This window comes from Akebia trifoliata, chromosome 5 (assembly GCF_017979445.1).
Source record: "Akebia trifoliata isolate Shusen 1 chromosome 5, ASM1797944v1, whole genome shotgun sequence".
NCBI lineage: Eukaryota > Viridiplantae > Streptophyta > Magnoliopsida > Ranunculales > Lardizabalaceae > Akebia > Akebia trifoliata.
The window spans coordinates 8,409,222-8,425,299 of record NC_141379.1 but is presented as its reverse complement, the minus strand read 5'-3'; the positions used below and the strand labels follow the sequence as shown (position 1 = coordinate 8,425,299).

The following is a 16,078-nucleotide window of genomic DNA, read 5'->3' as shown; positions in this document are numbered from 1 at the left end:
GTTGTTTTGCAATGAAAGATTTGGGCACACTATGTTATTACTTGGGCATTGAGATTGCTTCCTCTCTGAAAGTTTTATTTTATCCCAATAAAAGTATATACTGATATATTTGAACGTGCACATCTTATTGATAATAAGGTTATTGATACCCTTCTTGAGATTAATGCTCGGTACTCTCTATCTGATGGTTCTCCCTTACTGGATCCTAGTTTATATTGTATTATTGTTGGCAGTTTGATTTATCTCACCATCACTTGTCTAGATATTATACATGTTGTTCATGTAGTTAGTTAGTTTGTTACTGTGCCTACTACGATTTATTGGCTACTGTTCTTCATATTCTAAGGTATCTTCGGAGCACTGAATTTCAGAGTCTCTTACCTCCATCTACCTTATCCATAAAACTGCGTGTGTACTCTGATGCTGATTGGACTGATGATTTTACAGATCGTAAGTCCACCGTTGGCTTCTGTATTTTTCTTGGTGATTCTCTTATTTCTTGGAAGAGTAAGAAACAAGATGGTATTTCTAGATCTTCCACAAAAGTAGAATATCGTGTCATTGCTTCTACTACTTGTGAGATATTTTGGTTACGTTAGTTGCTTGCAGATATGAGTACTTTTCTTCATCACCTTACTCCCTTATATTGTGATAATAAGAGTGTTATCCAGATTGCATGTAATTCAGTATTTCAAGAGCAGACCAAATATATTGAGATTGATTGTCACGTTGCTCGACATCATTTTCAACTTGGCACCATCACATTGCCTTTCGTTCCTTCTTCCGTGCAAATTGCTGACCTATTTACTAAGGCACATTCCACTTCGCGTTTTCGTTTCTTGTTTGGCAAACTCTCCATGCTTCTTGCAGTAGCATCGTGAATTTTAGGGGAGATATTAAATTATATTATTTATTTATTTACTTATTTCCTATTATTAGTAGATATCCTATTATCGGTAGGTTTCTTATTAAGTCTATATAAGCACTTTTATTATGTAATTTCATTATTCAATTTTTCATTGGAATAAGAAATCTTAATTTTTTCTTATTTTTCACAGCTTTTAGATTTTAGAAGAAAAAAAATAAAGATATGAATGTTTCATTATTTGATTAAGTTTGAAAGGGATAAAAAAAGAGTCATGACGAATGTACACGATAAATCATATGCGGTCTATACCAAATTGATGTGACAAGAGCACAAAACCCAGATTTTTTCCTTGTATATCTCAAAGAAAAAATCTATGGTTTTGTGCTTTTGCCATGTCAGCCATGTACATACCTTGTGTGATTTACCGCGTGCATTCATTATTAGTCTAAGAAAAAAGACTTCATTGTAACAAAGAGCATTGCTATGGTGACTTAAAATAACACTCAAATAGCACTTGAGTTGTGGAAAACCATTAATTGCTCTCAAGAATAAACATCGGTAGTTTTCTACACAATCATGCTACTTCGAATCTTATATCAAGTACTTTTTCATATATCTAAACGAAAAGTAGTAAACGAAAAGTAGAAACCGAGTGTTCAACGATCTCTCAGCTGGACACTCGGTATCCAACATAATTGCACTCTAGAATTTATTTCATTCTTGTACTACGTGTTTAAAGGATGAGTCGATACGTGTTAAAAAGATGACGCAAGCCTCTGCAGTTCGAGGTGGCAAAGCCACGACACGTAGGAATTATTCGATCGGGTATTTTTACGTCACGAGTGAACTTTCGCCGAAAACGTTGTACGTCGCCTTGGGGGATTTTCTGAGCTTTTTTGCATCTTATTAAATCAACAATCGACACGTAACTCTAGAATTGCTACTTTTGACCTATGAAATCTTTATTTTAGCTTAGCTTTTAGATATTTAATAGTTTTTTTAATGAAGTCTACCGCAAGCTTTCTGTTCTATCTGACCACACAATTTCCCCTAAACCTTTCGGTAATTTACGGAATTACCCCAGCACTCACGCTTTTCTAATTTGTTAAGAGGAATGATAATTATGGATCTGGATCAAACATTTAGGTTTTGATAAGAACCTGATCCCATGAGAATCTGATTTGATGTCGAATTGATTTTGGATCAACCATTCCACATATGATAGGACCCCATGAAACTTAAAAAAAAGTTATGTGTGTTGTAGTTGTAGATGACCGAATTCAGAATATACCATATGGGTTTGATACAAATGAGATTTGAGTTATGATCTGACTGCACCTTCAATGTGGACCTCACAAATATATGTGAATAATCAAGGCTGAATTTTCAAGTGATTTTGACTGATTTTTGATCAGTAAAGTAGGGACAACTTATTCTATGATTAAGATTTTAAGAGAGGGAAAGAGATAGGGGAGAGCCTAAAGGAAGAGTGAGAGAGAGAGAGAGACCAAGGGAAAATAGAGAGGAAGATATAATAGTCGTTCATGCTTCTTCAAGATTCACATTGATACGAAACATATTAGCTTTGTCCAAGTTATGATCGAATTGGTTTGGTCCAAGTGACTTCCAAATACAAATTGGGGAATCCACTTGACTCGACATATCTCTTACACCATGCCATTGATTTTTTTTTCCAAACCACTTGGACAAGTTTTAATTTTTCATTTATATTAAATAATTTAAAATTCATAAATAAGTAACATAAATTAACTGAAGCAAGCGTCAATTAACTTAATTGATACAATCTTTGGTGATGATATCAAAGATTTAAACTTGTAAAAATTAGAGTTATTGATATAAAAAAAACTACTATTTAATTGAAATATGAAAACTTCTAATCTAATCATGTCAATCAGATTAAAAGATTCTTGTCGTTGGATGGAGGAAAAAACAATTATAAAGATCAGAAGTCTTAGCAAGGCTAAGAATTTGATCATGATAGTAAAGCTAGCCCTACCATACTTGTAACATCAATTAACCCTTTGAAGTTGTAACAAAAGAATTGATTTGACCCATTCAAATCAGAATTGATGCGCCCACTGAGTGGTTACGAAACAACCAGATCGGGCCAGGATCCGCACCCGCCACCAAGTCCACACAAAAAACCGAATATTTGAAACCATGGTTCAATGTATATGCGTGCTAAGGGAATTATTTGTGTTGGGTTTAGGGGCAGTTTTGTAAACAGCATATAATCCTACTTTTGATTTAATATCGTCTACTAATAAATCGACACGTGGAATCACGAATTTGGTTGGTGTTGACGTCCAACAGAATAAATAAAAATAAAAAACCAAAATAACAATAAAGTAAGAAACTAATTATTTCAGACTTCAGAGCAAATGTTTCTTCAGTAGCTACTTTAGTGAATAATCATTCTGGAAGATTTAAAATCCTACCTGAAAGAATCGATTCTAAAGTAGTTGGAAACCCTGGTTTTCAAGTCTAGGAGAGCAATGCCGAGGAAGAAACTTGAAAGAAAAATCTCTATCTGTGGAAGGATGACTGCGTAGCTCACAAAAGAAAATAGGCACCAAACTAAGGGAGGAAGACAAGAGAGAACCTTAAAAACCAAATAATATATAATTTTATTTTAAATTACATTACATTTCTCTTCTTTTGTTTTTAAAGCTGAAAACCAGAGAGAGAGAGAGAGAGAGAGAGAGAGAGATTGAAGAAGAAAATGGGGAGAGGAAGAGTAGAGCTGAAGAGGATCGAAAACAAGATAAATCGACAGGTCACGTTCGCAAAGAGAAGAAACGGTCTTCTCAAGAAAGCTTACGAGCTTTCCATTCTCTGCGATGCTGAGGTTGCTGTCATCATTTTCTCTTCTCGAGGCAAGCTCTTTGAGTTCTGCAGCAGTTCTAGGTACGCTTCTCTCTCTCTCTCTCTCTTTTTGTCTGAGAAATCGATTTGATGTTCTCTCTTATCTTTTTTTCAAGTCTGAGAAATCGATTTTAGGCTAAAATTTAATTTTCAAATGCACCTTTTTTTTTTTTTTTTGGTTTGGTTTCTGATTTTCCGTGAAGTTTGGTTGCGTTTTGATCTTTTTTTTAAAATAAATATTTTCCCGTAATTTTTGGTTTCTGAGATCTGATATTGCGAGATCCAAGTCCGTATGAAGTTTTTAATGATCTGTACTTCAGAGATTTGTTGACGTCTTTTCATTCTCTTTTTTTTATTTGTTTATGTTTATTTGAATCTTGCTTCATTATTAAATTTGAATTTATTGAGATTGTGATTCATGGACTGAAACCTGGATTAGTGCTAACCTTCGTTTATTGTTTCATAGTTCTTTTGTGATTAATGATCTCGTTAATAAGAAAAACCTCAAGATTTATTTTAGTAATCACGATGTTTTTTCCAAAACAGTTCTAATTCCTGATTCTCTACGTCATTTTATGGTTGTTTTGCACGTTGATGACCATTCATTGTTGAAATTTCAATTTAAAGTTAGTTAGCATTTGTTGTGGTACAAATTTCTGTGTAGTTGATGATTTCATTGTCATTAGTCTGTTAAATGTGGTTTTTAGAGAATTAATAAATGTTGGATCCTTGGCTAGAATTGTAAATCTGGATGTTGTCTTTGAAGTTAGAGAAAGTGACTTTGTTGCTTAATCGTTTGTATCCAAGATGATATCTTATAACTTTGATAGTTGATCATTTTAATTCTACTATTTGCTTTTTGATTCTGGCTTTCCATTAATTTGTTTGATCAATCTTCGGCAAGACACCTGTTTGAACAACTGATTGAATTCCCTTTAATTTGATGGTACATTCAAATTCATTTTTTTGCGAGTTTCATCTTCCAGGTTGTGACCTATTGAGAAAATTGATTTCTCATTTGATCACGATGACGATGCCTCATGGAACATTATATGTCGAGAAATGTGTGCTTGATTTATGGTAGAATTGATGCGTCTTTACCATTTCCTTTCCAAATTTTACATATCCCATCAAGATTGATGGGGTAGTTCGCCCATCGAACTTGCCATAGTATGCATCTTCCCCTACTGACTTTCGTACAGTGACTTGAATTCAAGTTTCAATTTAGGGAGTCTGATTGATGATATTGTTAGATGTCATCATGCATTTGGCCTAATATTGATTTTGAACATTCTTAGTATGTAGAAGATTCCTTTAGGTCTCTATCAAATATCTATTATTCTTTTCTGCCACTTCATTTTGTTGTTGTGATTTGAGTTCGTCTTCAAATACCACGCTCTTATAGTACTTATTAAAGCGTCCCCCCCTCTATTTAACATGAGGGATTGGACATGTATCCAAGTACCTTTTAGACTGTCTTTCTAAGTTATTTGAATTTTTTGATCACTTTACTTTTCTCTTTCAAGAGATAAATCCATATGTATTAACAATATATTTTTTTATAGGTTAAGGGTCATGGTTAGAAATGTGAAGTTGGGTTCTAGGGGGTTTGAACATCGGATGTGGGAACAACACTCCACACGTCTTGCCAACTTAGCTAAGTTGGTATTTCATGTATCAATAGTATTCATCACTGAAAGTGAGCATGTATCCTCTTGCCTTCAATTGGGGCACTTTTCATCCAATAAAAGAAAAGAGTGAACCCCTCTTCAAGAGGTTTCTACGCACTAAAATTCAACTTGGTGTAAGGAGTTGATGTGTTTTCTAGTACTAACATCATGAGCATACAGTCTCATGTATGGTGTGTAAGTCTTGGAGCCCCTTTAGCATGGTTGTCTTCATCACAGCGTATGGTTCACTTTATACATCTGACATGTGCAAGCCTAGCATGCCACATGTCAGTCATCTGAATTTTCTGAAACTTGTTCACATAAGCAACTTTAGATGGCAGTACAAAGATGGATTCAATCTTCTTACCCTATATGATGGATGCTTTGCACTTCCTTCTAGATCTTCACATCAGTATCAATTAATTGTTTGCCAGTCAAGATACTGAACTTTTATTTATTTATTTCTATACGGAAAACATCTTGAAGAAGAGCCAATCCTTCCCTCCTTTTGATATGCACAAAGCTCTATCAATGTGGGTGATAGGAAACTTTGCATGGTTGGTGGTTTCCACAATTCATTGACCTTCCTATTGTTTAGTTGATAAAATTTCTGCTTCTAGTTGAGTGGTTCAACGTTCAAACATCTTGAATCTACTATCCTATCTCTAGCGTATGTAACTCTTCAACATCTTTCTGTCTTCTCTTCATACCAATGACGTCTATATTAAGAACTATGGTGTTACCTCCAATGCAACTAATGAATAATATGTGACATGTTGGGCTCTACGTGTACTTCAAACTTCAGCATTCCATTGCTGAATGTCATGATCTATGCTCTGGGAGACTAATTTAGACTATTCATGAACCTTTTCAACTAGCACTCCTTTATTTTCATCCACTGGAAAGTCAAAAACTTGGTAGAGGGGACATGAGAAACTCTCCCTTCGAACTCCCTATGAAGGAATCCATTCTTCACATGAGGTTTTTACATGACCATGATTGATTTAGAATCAAACTAGCCTTACTAAGTTAGTAAGGATTTCACCATTACTAAGGGTCCTTGGGATCACCTTGTGGCATCCAAAACCATCATCCTTCATGGTTGTAGAGGACAAAATTCTGTGTACTTTTGAAAAATAGAACTCCAAAAAAGTTATTTTTCACTGTTGAATTTTAATTTGAAATTTGGTAGTTAGGTGGAACTTCGGTAGCCAACTGTTTTCGAAACCTTGGATCAGGCCAAAAGCAATTGTTTGAGTATTTTTTTTTGGGATCTGAGTTTTTGGATGAAATTTAGAGGGCTCTGTGATATTTGATTGCTACTATGGTTATCCATTTGAGCAAAACGACCCTTAGTAGCAGGTGCTCACTGGTTTAGTTGGTAAAGTCTTTGGGTGATAATACCAGAGACTTGGGGTTCAAATCCCGACAGAATATAGTTACTAAACTCATTAAAAACAGACTTACCGATAAATAAATAAAAAACCGACCCTTAGTAAGTTATAAAATGTTACTATGTAAGCCAAATGTTTCGCATTGATTTATTCCTAGACAGAATTATTCTGATTAAGTTCAACTTTTCTATTGGTGCGAATGTCTACTTATAATCAATTCCATAGGACCTAAGTATAGCCTTTGACATCTAATTTGGCTATGCACTTTTCAACTGACCCATCTGCTTTACATTCCAATGTATACCCACTTAATTCCCATAGGTTCCTTCAAGGAATGTCAACCAATTCCCATGTAGCTTTCTTTTCCAAGGGTTTAATTTTTCAAACATTGCTCCCCTCCACTTTGAGCGTTTTAGAAACAAAAGCCAACGAAATAAGAAAAGATTTATAAGAGGCAATACTGTCGTATACAAGATATAATTTGCAATAAGATGTTGGATACAACCTTTCTTCCTTCTAAAGAGAAATTGAAAAAGTAAGAATCATCAACAAAGGAACTATCACTATTAGGCAATAATATCAAAGAAGACACAGTAGTAGTGGAAAGATTACCTAGATTCGAGAAGACACGTAGTCCGAAGGAGTTTCAACTATGTTTTTTTTTAATACTCCAAATGACTTGTCTATGATAGAATTTAAGCTCTCCCAGTCCTCCAAGGTATATGAAGGAGAACTGAAAACAGTCTCTTTCATCATCAACAATAGTACTGTGAGCTATAAACGGCCATGACCGATTAAACTTCTGAGATGACCAACTACATTCAAAGGATTGGTCAGTGCATCTGCCATCTACCATAACGCCCACACTTAAGTTCGTTACAATTACTAGAACTTAGGTTTCCTTTATCATTAAATCGCTGACCATCACCTTTATTATTTCGTTGAGGGATTGAAAGGGGACAACTGCTTATCTACCATAACTAATGATTGTTTCATAGTATCCCTCATGTTCCAATTATGTTGGACATACAAATACAATTGATTAAGTGATGATTATTTATCCCTACTAAGAATTCGAATACGAGCTAACTCAAATTTCTGATTGATTCCCTCAAGAAACTTGAAAATCTGATTTTGCACTACCAATTTCATATATTATTCCTCATCTACATAGCGCTAGAGATAATCTAATAGTGATCGAACTCATTCACATATTTTTGAGGTGAAAAAATAATTGTTTAACAAATGCTACCTTGTCAAAGATCAGCGATATCTCATCGTAACCAGTAGACTGTTGCAGTTTTCTTTTGTTGAGAGAAATATCCTAGATCTCCTTAATAGTGTTAGTAAATAGGAGCTCATGATAAATATGAGGTTGCAATGCAATAACCAACACAAGATGATAAGATTCTTTGTTTCTCATTTATCTTGTCACATTAGATTAATTCAATTTCATTGTATTATAGATGATAGATTCCAACTCCCATTTGTGATTAATACACATTTGGACTAAGTGAAATCGTTCCAAGTATTCTTACTATCAAACTTTGCTGTGGCAATCCGCATACTTGGATTTTTTTAGGGACATACATATGATTTGATGTTCCTGAACAACCATAAATGGCTCCAAACTATTCGTAGTGCACATATCACAACGATGTTCATGGTACTGTTCACTACACTATTCATGGTACCGTTCATAGCATTGTTCACAATTACTATTCATGAAATATTTGTAGTTAAGTACCCCAGTATGAGCCATGCTAATTCTAGAGTGGAAAAAAATATATATATATATATATACTCATAGATGCATCAAATGACTTCAAAATTGCACAAACTCAGTATCTAATTATATAAAAATTTGAACAAAAAACTTATTTATTTGAAATGCCCAACCTACAGATTGAAACAATTTGATAGATCTAAAACTAGATTTTTTTTTTCTTGCCTCTTTGAACACTAAAAATCCATTAAAATTAAGTCGAAAGATTCTAGAAAAGTAAGATAGCTAACTCTAGTTATTTTTTTAACATATGGTATCGTCCCGTCCGTACAACCGTGAACATCAGCAGCCTAAAACATTCTCTCTTGGTTCTTTGTTCTTCTGATATTTTTGATCTTCCAGGACTTTGATGCTAAGTGGAAAAGTAAATGGGGCTTTCCTATCCAAAACTTTTGTAGTCTTTGTAAGGCTAGTAGAGAGTCCGGGAGCGCCACATTTTGATTCATTGCCCCTATGCTTCTTTTATCTGGAGTCACTTTTTCTGTCTCTTCCAAGTCGAGTGGGTTTTAAACTCAGTTTTTTCTTTGTTCCTGGGATAAAGCTATAATACCTTTTCCAGTAAGAAAAAGTATCTTTGTCTATCTTCCCATTTGCAATTTGTTGGGGGCTTTGGAGGGAGAGGAGTAGAAGAGTCTTTCAGGTAATTGAAAAATCACTAATTAAGTGATTTTGGATATATTGGGTAATAGAGATGAGTTGTATGCATTATAATAATGTGTATGGGATACACAATATTAATGTTATGGTGTATCTCATCACATATCATGAAGATTTAGATTTGCATCCGGTTCTCTAGCATTGGATTTCCTTTCAACTGATGCAAATTGAGCAAGGACTTTGAAGGGGTGTTCTTTGAGGATTTTGTTTTCAGATGGGAGGAGCTATGCTCTGTGTAGAGTTGAGAGGGCTATTGGGTTGTGTTTGCTTTTTTTAGTTGCTTTATCTTGTTTTGTTTGTTTTATTTGTGCTCTTGTACTGCTTGGGGGTCATATCGACTTTCCTTCTCTTCTTCTCCAATAAATTTATTATAAGAAAGTAGGAAAGTATGATCACAAAAGAAAAGAACAGAAAAAAAACGAGAAAGAACGGAGAAAAGAGAGGGAGTCTGGAGAAGAAAAAAGAGAGACTGTATTGTATAACAAGAGTGTACTTCTAGAATTCTCTTATTTATAATGAAGTATACGAGGATGAAAATACTACCCTTAGAGAGAAGCGAAAATGCAATAAAATATAATAATGGTAGAAAATACTATTCTACTCCTACAACTGAAATCCACCTTTAAGCTCACTTAATTCAAATCTTTCTTTGACTTCGACTCAAACTAAGTATATTTCCACTCTTTCTTCTCAGAGGTCATTGACCTCCTCCCCCAAATCTTTCTTTGACTTCGACTCAAACTAAGTCTATTTCCACTATTTCTTCTCAGAGGATCCTCTTTTTAATAATTTTTTGCTTATCAGTTATCACAAAAAAGTATATTAAAAAAATGATATAGTTCCTTCATAAATAGAACTAGACTCATTCTTGGCTTTTATAGTAGCGAACGATTCTCCCTAGAGAATAGTTTGAACAGTGCATCTCAAAATTCCGTGACAGACTTGGCCTATCAAAATGTTCAAGCATACTTTTACTACATGTGGTCTTCAAGACTGATGGACCTTTACTCAATCTATACCGTCTTCAAATTGTCCTCTATAGTAGAAATGACTTTGGGTGGTTCAATGGTTTATCATCATCGACGATCTTCGACAAATCATGTCCTTGTAGATATGATTTCAAGCAAAATATCCAGTACTCATAATTAATATTATTCAACTTCTCAATTCCACCAACAAAATTTGAGTCCTCCATATCTTGAATATCAAGTTCCTTTGAGGGAGCCTCAGATTCACCAAATTGAAAATGGATCCATAACATCGATTTCTAGGCCTTCCTAACACAAGTTCTTCGATTGCAATATCTTCGATCCTAGTCCAAAGGAACTGTACAGCCAGTGGGTCTTATATCATTGTTGAGTTTGGCACAACAAAAACCCACAGACTAATAGATCAGCCATACGACATTGCTTGGGCACAACCGACCAATACCTTTACCAGCGTAGTAGCTGGAATATTGAATATCTCTTCCAATTTGGTGAAGGTTCCATTAATTAGGTACCTCTTCAAAAAAGTATGGCACAACCAACGATCACACTAAAAGAAAGCCAAAAATAGAATAAGGAAATAGAGGGCTATCCCTAAAAATAAAATAAAAAGAACATTCAAATAGCTAAACTCACTTCCAAGTCCATCATTTGGTCTAAGCTAGTGCTTTCTAAAATCTCATTTTTTTGTTTGGTTGGCTTTCTTAGGGAGGATTCTTACGATGAACAATTTGATTGCACCGGATTGGATTACTCCCAACTACTGTCCCTTTTATTTGAGGGATAAGGAATCGGTTGACCATATTTTAATTCACTACTATTTTTCTCATGATATTTGGTACCTTTTCCTTGGGCTTTTCCGTATTAAGTAGGTCTTATCTCGGAAGTTTCTCTCATTTTTAGTAGAGTGGGCCAATAATGCTTTCTCCTCTAAAAAAAAATTCTTTTGGACTATGCTTCCCTCGATTATTGCTTGGGAGTTGTGAAACGAGAAAAATAACAGGGTGCTCAAAAGTAAGGCAAAAAGCTCTCATGACATTTTCTTGGAGATCTTGGGCTTTCTATACCTTTGGTTAAATTTGAACATAGAGTTTGTGGAAACTACTTACGATGACTTTATTTTTAGATGAAATTCCCTGTGTAATCATTGATGTTTTGAAATTTTTTCATTAATTTTTTTTTTGAGGGGCTTGTAGGGAATTCAACCCGAAATTCCCAACCTATGTGAAACAAAATAGAGAAACAACACACATTGAAAAAAAAAATAATCACACGCATAAGACAGTATTTATGTGGTTCGGGAATTTGCCTACGTCCACGGAGTTACAAAGATTTCACTATTATCAAGAAGAAAATACAAAGTGCGGCTACAGTCTCAAAAACGACAACCAAGACTTAAAAAAATCCTAATCACCAAAACGGTTTCTATATACTGCGCACATGATTTACAATGGGCTACAAAACGAGCCGAAAAAATTTTCCTAGGGGCGTTGCCCCCTAGACCCCTAGGAGACTTGTCCATGAGCACTCCGGCTTGGGCCGCTCCATGCACTAAACCACAGAAAATCTCCCATCAAAAAATCACGCAACATTATTCAGGTCAGGTCGGGTCGTCAACCGAATCAAACATAACTAGACTCCACAAAGCCCAACAGGGCTACCTTAGCCTTCTCTTATTGTATTTTGTTCCTACTTCTTTCTTCAATATATTTTATACTTATCAAAAAAAAAGAAATTAAAGTATTAGATAAGGGCCTGGTCTTCGAAAGACTGGCCTTCGATAGGGAAAGCATAAAATAAGGGATAATAATAGCAACTCCTACACAAGCCATGAGTCCTTACAAATGCAGTCCCAATAAAACATAAAATCCTCACAACTCTTGTTATCTTGTAATAGATACTTCAACATATAGTACTTCTAATTTTTAGATATAAAAAAAAAAAAAAACAAGAACTTAGATTATATTCATATTGTAATACCTCTTAATTATCTTATCACTTCTGATCCTAACCTTTAAACACCTAATTTATGCTATTTTCAATGAACCTCTTAACCTCTAGTTAATCTCAATGACTTAGCACAAACTCACTCAATAAACTGTAATCCTAATACTACTCAGTTTATCAGATGTGGTATTGGACCGCATTGGGTTTCTCTTGAATAAAATTGGTTGTCACGACTCTATATAAGCAACGAAAATCGTTCACAAGATGCCATTTTAAATTTAGGTGGTTACATTAGTGGTGGGGAATAGTGCTTCCTTCCATGTGTGCCAACTTTGCTTCTTAGGTGGTTTATCAAGTTACTGTATATGGAGTCTGTCTGTATCGATCAAACTTTGATTGCAGTTGTGGAAACTGCAGTATAGTCAACTTTTGGATAGGTCCTTTAACATCATGGGTAGCTGTGATTGCATGAGTGGCCTATAAAAGTCATAAAAGATTACACGATGGTTCTTGAAGAAAGAATATACTCGCACTCTAATGCAGAGGGCAATCACAATGGTTGTGTATGGTCTCTCGTAGTAGCTCTACTTGGGTGGTTAAAGGACCAGTTTGATTCTCAATAGGGATCTATGATATAGAGCATGAGGGGTGTCTTAATGAATCAATTGTGGGTGAAATACTTGATTTTGAGTTCAGTTTTCTTTACAAGACATTTTGGATTGTTTCACCCCACTAAGCTCTAGAAGATGTAAATGGAAAAGAGGAGCTCTTGAATGCTGAAAAGGTCCTTTCATCCCAATTAGTCTTGCGTTCTCCATTTACCAAGATATTAATAATAAGGCTTAAGTACGCCAATGCACCAATTAGTACTGAAAGTATGTTCATATTTTGTTTTCAGAACAAAAAAAAAAAAAAAAAAGAGTTATTATACATAATTAAATTGTTAAAAATTTTAAATCTAAGAATTCATTAAAAACATAAAAGTATAAGGATATAAAGAAAAGAGGTGGATGTGTTGGGGAAATTCTATTATTATTTTCTCTCTTAGAGATGCTAAGGATTTTGTGATTCGCTTTTTGGGTATGCATTTGAAACTTTTGGTACATTAGGATTGTATCACTCGAATTGCATAGCATTGCTTGTCTCCTTCTTAAGTATTTTATTGTTTACTTCACAAAATACTTGAATAATTGATAAATGTGTTTTATTTGATGTCATTCCACCTTAGAATACAATCATATGTAGGCATGGATGATCACGTAATTTCACTGGAATTCAGTTTCTTGCTCAATGTGATCTTCGAGAGGGCAAATTTTTTCCATCCCACACCTTGGGAAAATGATCTTCCTTCCTAACATTATTCTCTCATGATCACCCTCATCTCCAAAACTAGAAATGAACTCCTTTTTGTTTTTGCTTTTGTTTTCTATATTTTCCAAATTGGAATCAACCTGTGGAAAGACAATTTTTCAAAGGAATTCATTTTCCCTAGAAAACAAATTCTCTGTGAACATACAAACCCTTAAGGAAAATTCTAGTGTTGCTAACGTCTCATCAAATAGACACGTGCGAAGAGAAATTTAGGCTGCCTATACAACAGATTTCCCATCTTTTGTCTCTTTGTTCTTTAAAATAGGAAACTAAATTTTTTTTATAGATAAAATAGGATGATTTTCTCGATAACCTATATTTCTCTTATTAGATTTAACTCTCATTGGTGCAGTGTTCACAAAAGCCCATTATAGGAAGGCTATCATAGATATTTTAAGGGACATTGTACTTGCACACACCATTTGTGCTCTATGCACCAACTTAAAGTTCCCACTAGAAAGTAGAGAGATGACTAAATTTACACTAACAAAAAACTCTCCATACCCACCTCATAAAAGGCAAACTTTTTGTTATGTAGGTAGTTATTAAGGATTTTCATTGTGACTTGGTAGGATCCTACCGAAACTAGCTGAAAGGACTTGAACATACCAATTGGGACATCTTTAGGAATCTACCAAGTTCTTTCATGTAGATTTGTTAGGATCCAACCAAATCTCTTTTGGCAATTTTGGTACTAAACTAATGAATGAAGCTTTATTTGAATATTTTTTTTTTGGTTGTTGTTGAGATTTCCTAATCCCTAAACTAAGAGTTCAGATTTCCATGGTCATTTCTAGTCTCTTTGCAAGTTCTAAAGCTTCTTATATCGTGAAATCCTAGTTGAAACCCTTTCGAATGCAAATAAGGTGAAGAAAACCAACAAATGTTGTGCATAATGGCCAAGGCCTCCTTCCAAAAAGGTAGAAGATCTTGAGTTTGAGCCCCCTCGTTGGTCACCCACAAGGATTTATCTTGACTTATCTGATCTGAGGGGTTTGTGGGGTATTGCATGGACCAAAGGGATTTGGACGAGATATGACCCTCTAAGAGGCCAGTTGCCTTGCTCCCTGGTCAGGCCTATGGGTCTAGGCACTCTGTCATCTTGAAAAAAAAAGGAAGAAGAAGAATGTGTGTGTGTGTGTGAGAGAGAGAGAGAGAGAGAGAGAGAGAGAGAGAGAGAGAGAGAGAGAGAGAGAGGAAGAAGAATAATAATGAGGTTTAGTTGGGGTGGTGGGTGCAAAAAGTAATTGGAAAAAGGTGGGTGTGTTGAAATTGAAAAGATTAGGGAGGTGCAAAGAGTAAGTGAGTGTGAAGGGACTAAACAGTGGGTGCAAGTCACTTGGCTCGTATTTTAATATAATAGGAATGTCTATTATTACCATCAACACCTTATTCAGAATGTAAGATGCACTCTATATTATAAGAACATTGTTTCTTTTTTTACTAGGACTTCAATTTTTTTTGCTAGACTGACAAGATTCTTAATACATTATTAGCTTCTATTATGTACAAGTCACAAACAAACATATAAGAATCTCTTGATAGTTGGGTTATATCCCTCATAATATTAGGAAGGTCCAATTTTTCTTTTTCTTTCTTTGATAGGCAAGCAACAAGTTAGTGGTCAATAGAGGTGAAGCTGGGTTCAACAAGACTTGAACCTAGGTCATGGGATTGACACTCAAGCCTTACCAACTTGGCTAAGTTGGCACCTTCCAAGGGTTGTCATCCCTTTACTCCATTTTCTCTAAGAAAATATTAACATTATCCAACTTTTGAAGGTTTGAACGTGGAGAGTGGACTTGGGGGTTTGTGTTTGGCACAGATTATCAATATAATGATTAAAAAAAATTAAACCTTGGCAAGCAAGGATCGATCCACAGGGACAACGTTGATTTGATATTTCCTTCAACTCAAAACCGACTCAGATTTAAGTAACTGAATTAAAACAGTTTTAGGAAATATTATTACCAACTAAAGTGGAAGTAAAATAAAAAATGAAATGTAGTGTAAAGGCTGGAGGGCTCAAATCCACCTTTGCATGTTATCTCAACATCTCAACGATTCCATATTTGTCTCGATCCACGTAACAAAGCAAATGTTCATGGGTCAGAAGATAAATCTGTAAATTTCCTATATGATTCAAATGTATGTGAATCCTTAAATAAGATAAGATTATCAGATTTACATCTAATGTTCGTAAATAAGTAAGATTAAGCTTGATCTCATCTAAGCATGAATCATCAGATTTAGAACATTAAATAAGTTGTTCAATAATTTCAATCTTAAGAGTTTTTACAAGTATACAATTCAACAAAAGAAATAGAACCAGTTAGAAATAATTAAGATAAACTAGCTCTGACTTCATTAATCTTTCTACAGAGAGTTTAGCGGATAATCATCGCGAAGAACAAATTGCAGTAAAGTAAAAGAAAGAGGGAAAAATAGAAAAGAGAATGGATGCTATTTTGTTGCTCTTTAATTTTTGAAGATCAGCTTGAATCTCTTCGATT

General features: G+C 34.7%; 1 protein-coding gene across 2 annotated transcripts in view; it reads left to right on the top strand.

Annotated features, from left to right (window-relative positions):
- The first annotated feature begins 3,281 nt into the window (after window positions 1–3,281).
- Window positions 3,282–16,078, top strand: part of LOC147401385 (agamous-like MADS-box protein MADS2) — an 80,796-nt gene continuing 67,999 nt past the window's right edge. The window contains exon 1 of one of the 2 annotated variants that reach the window (XM_086442678.1): window positions 3,282–3,796. In XM_086442678.1, the coding sequence (XP_086298804.1) occupies window positions 3,612–3,796 (185 nt within the window). In that variant the 5' untranslated portion in view covers window positions 3,282–3,611. The remainder of the gene's footprint in view (window positions 3,797–16,078) is intronic. The other variant, XM_086442679.1, reaches the window with a different exon arrangement.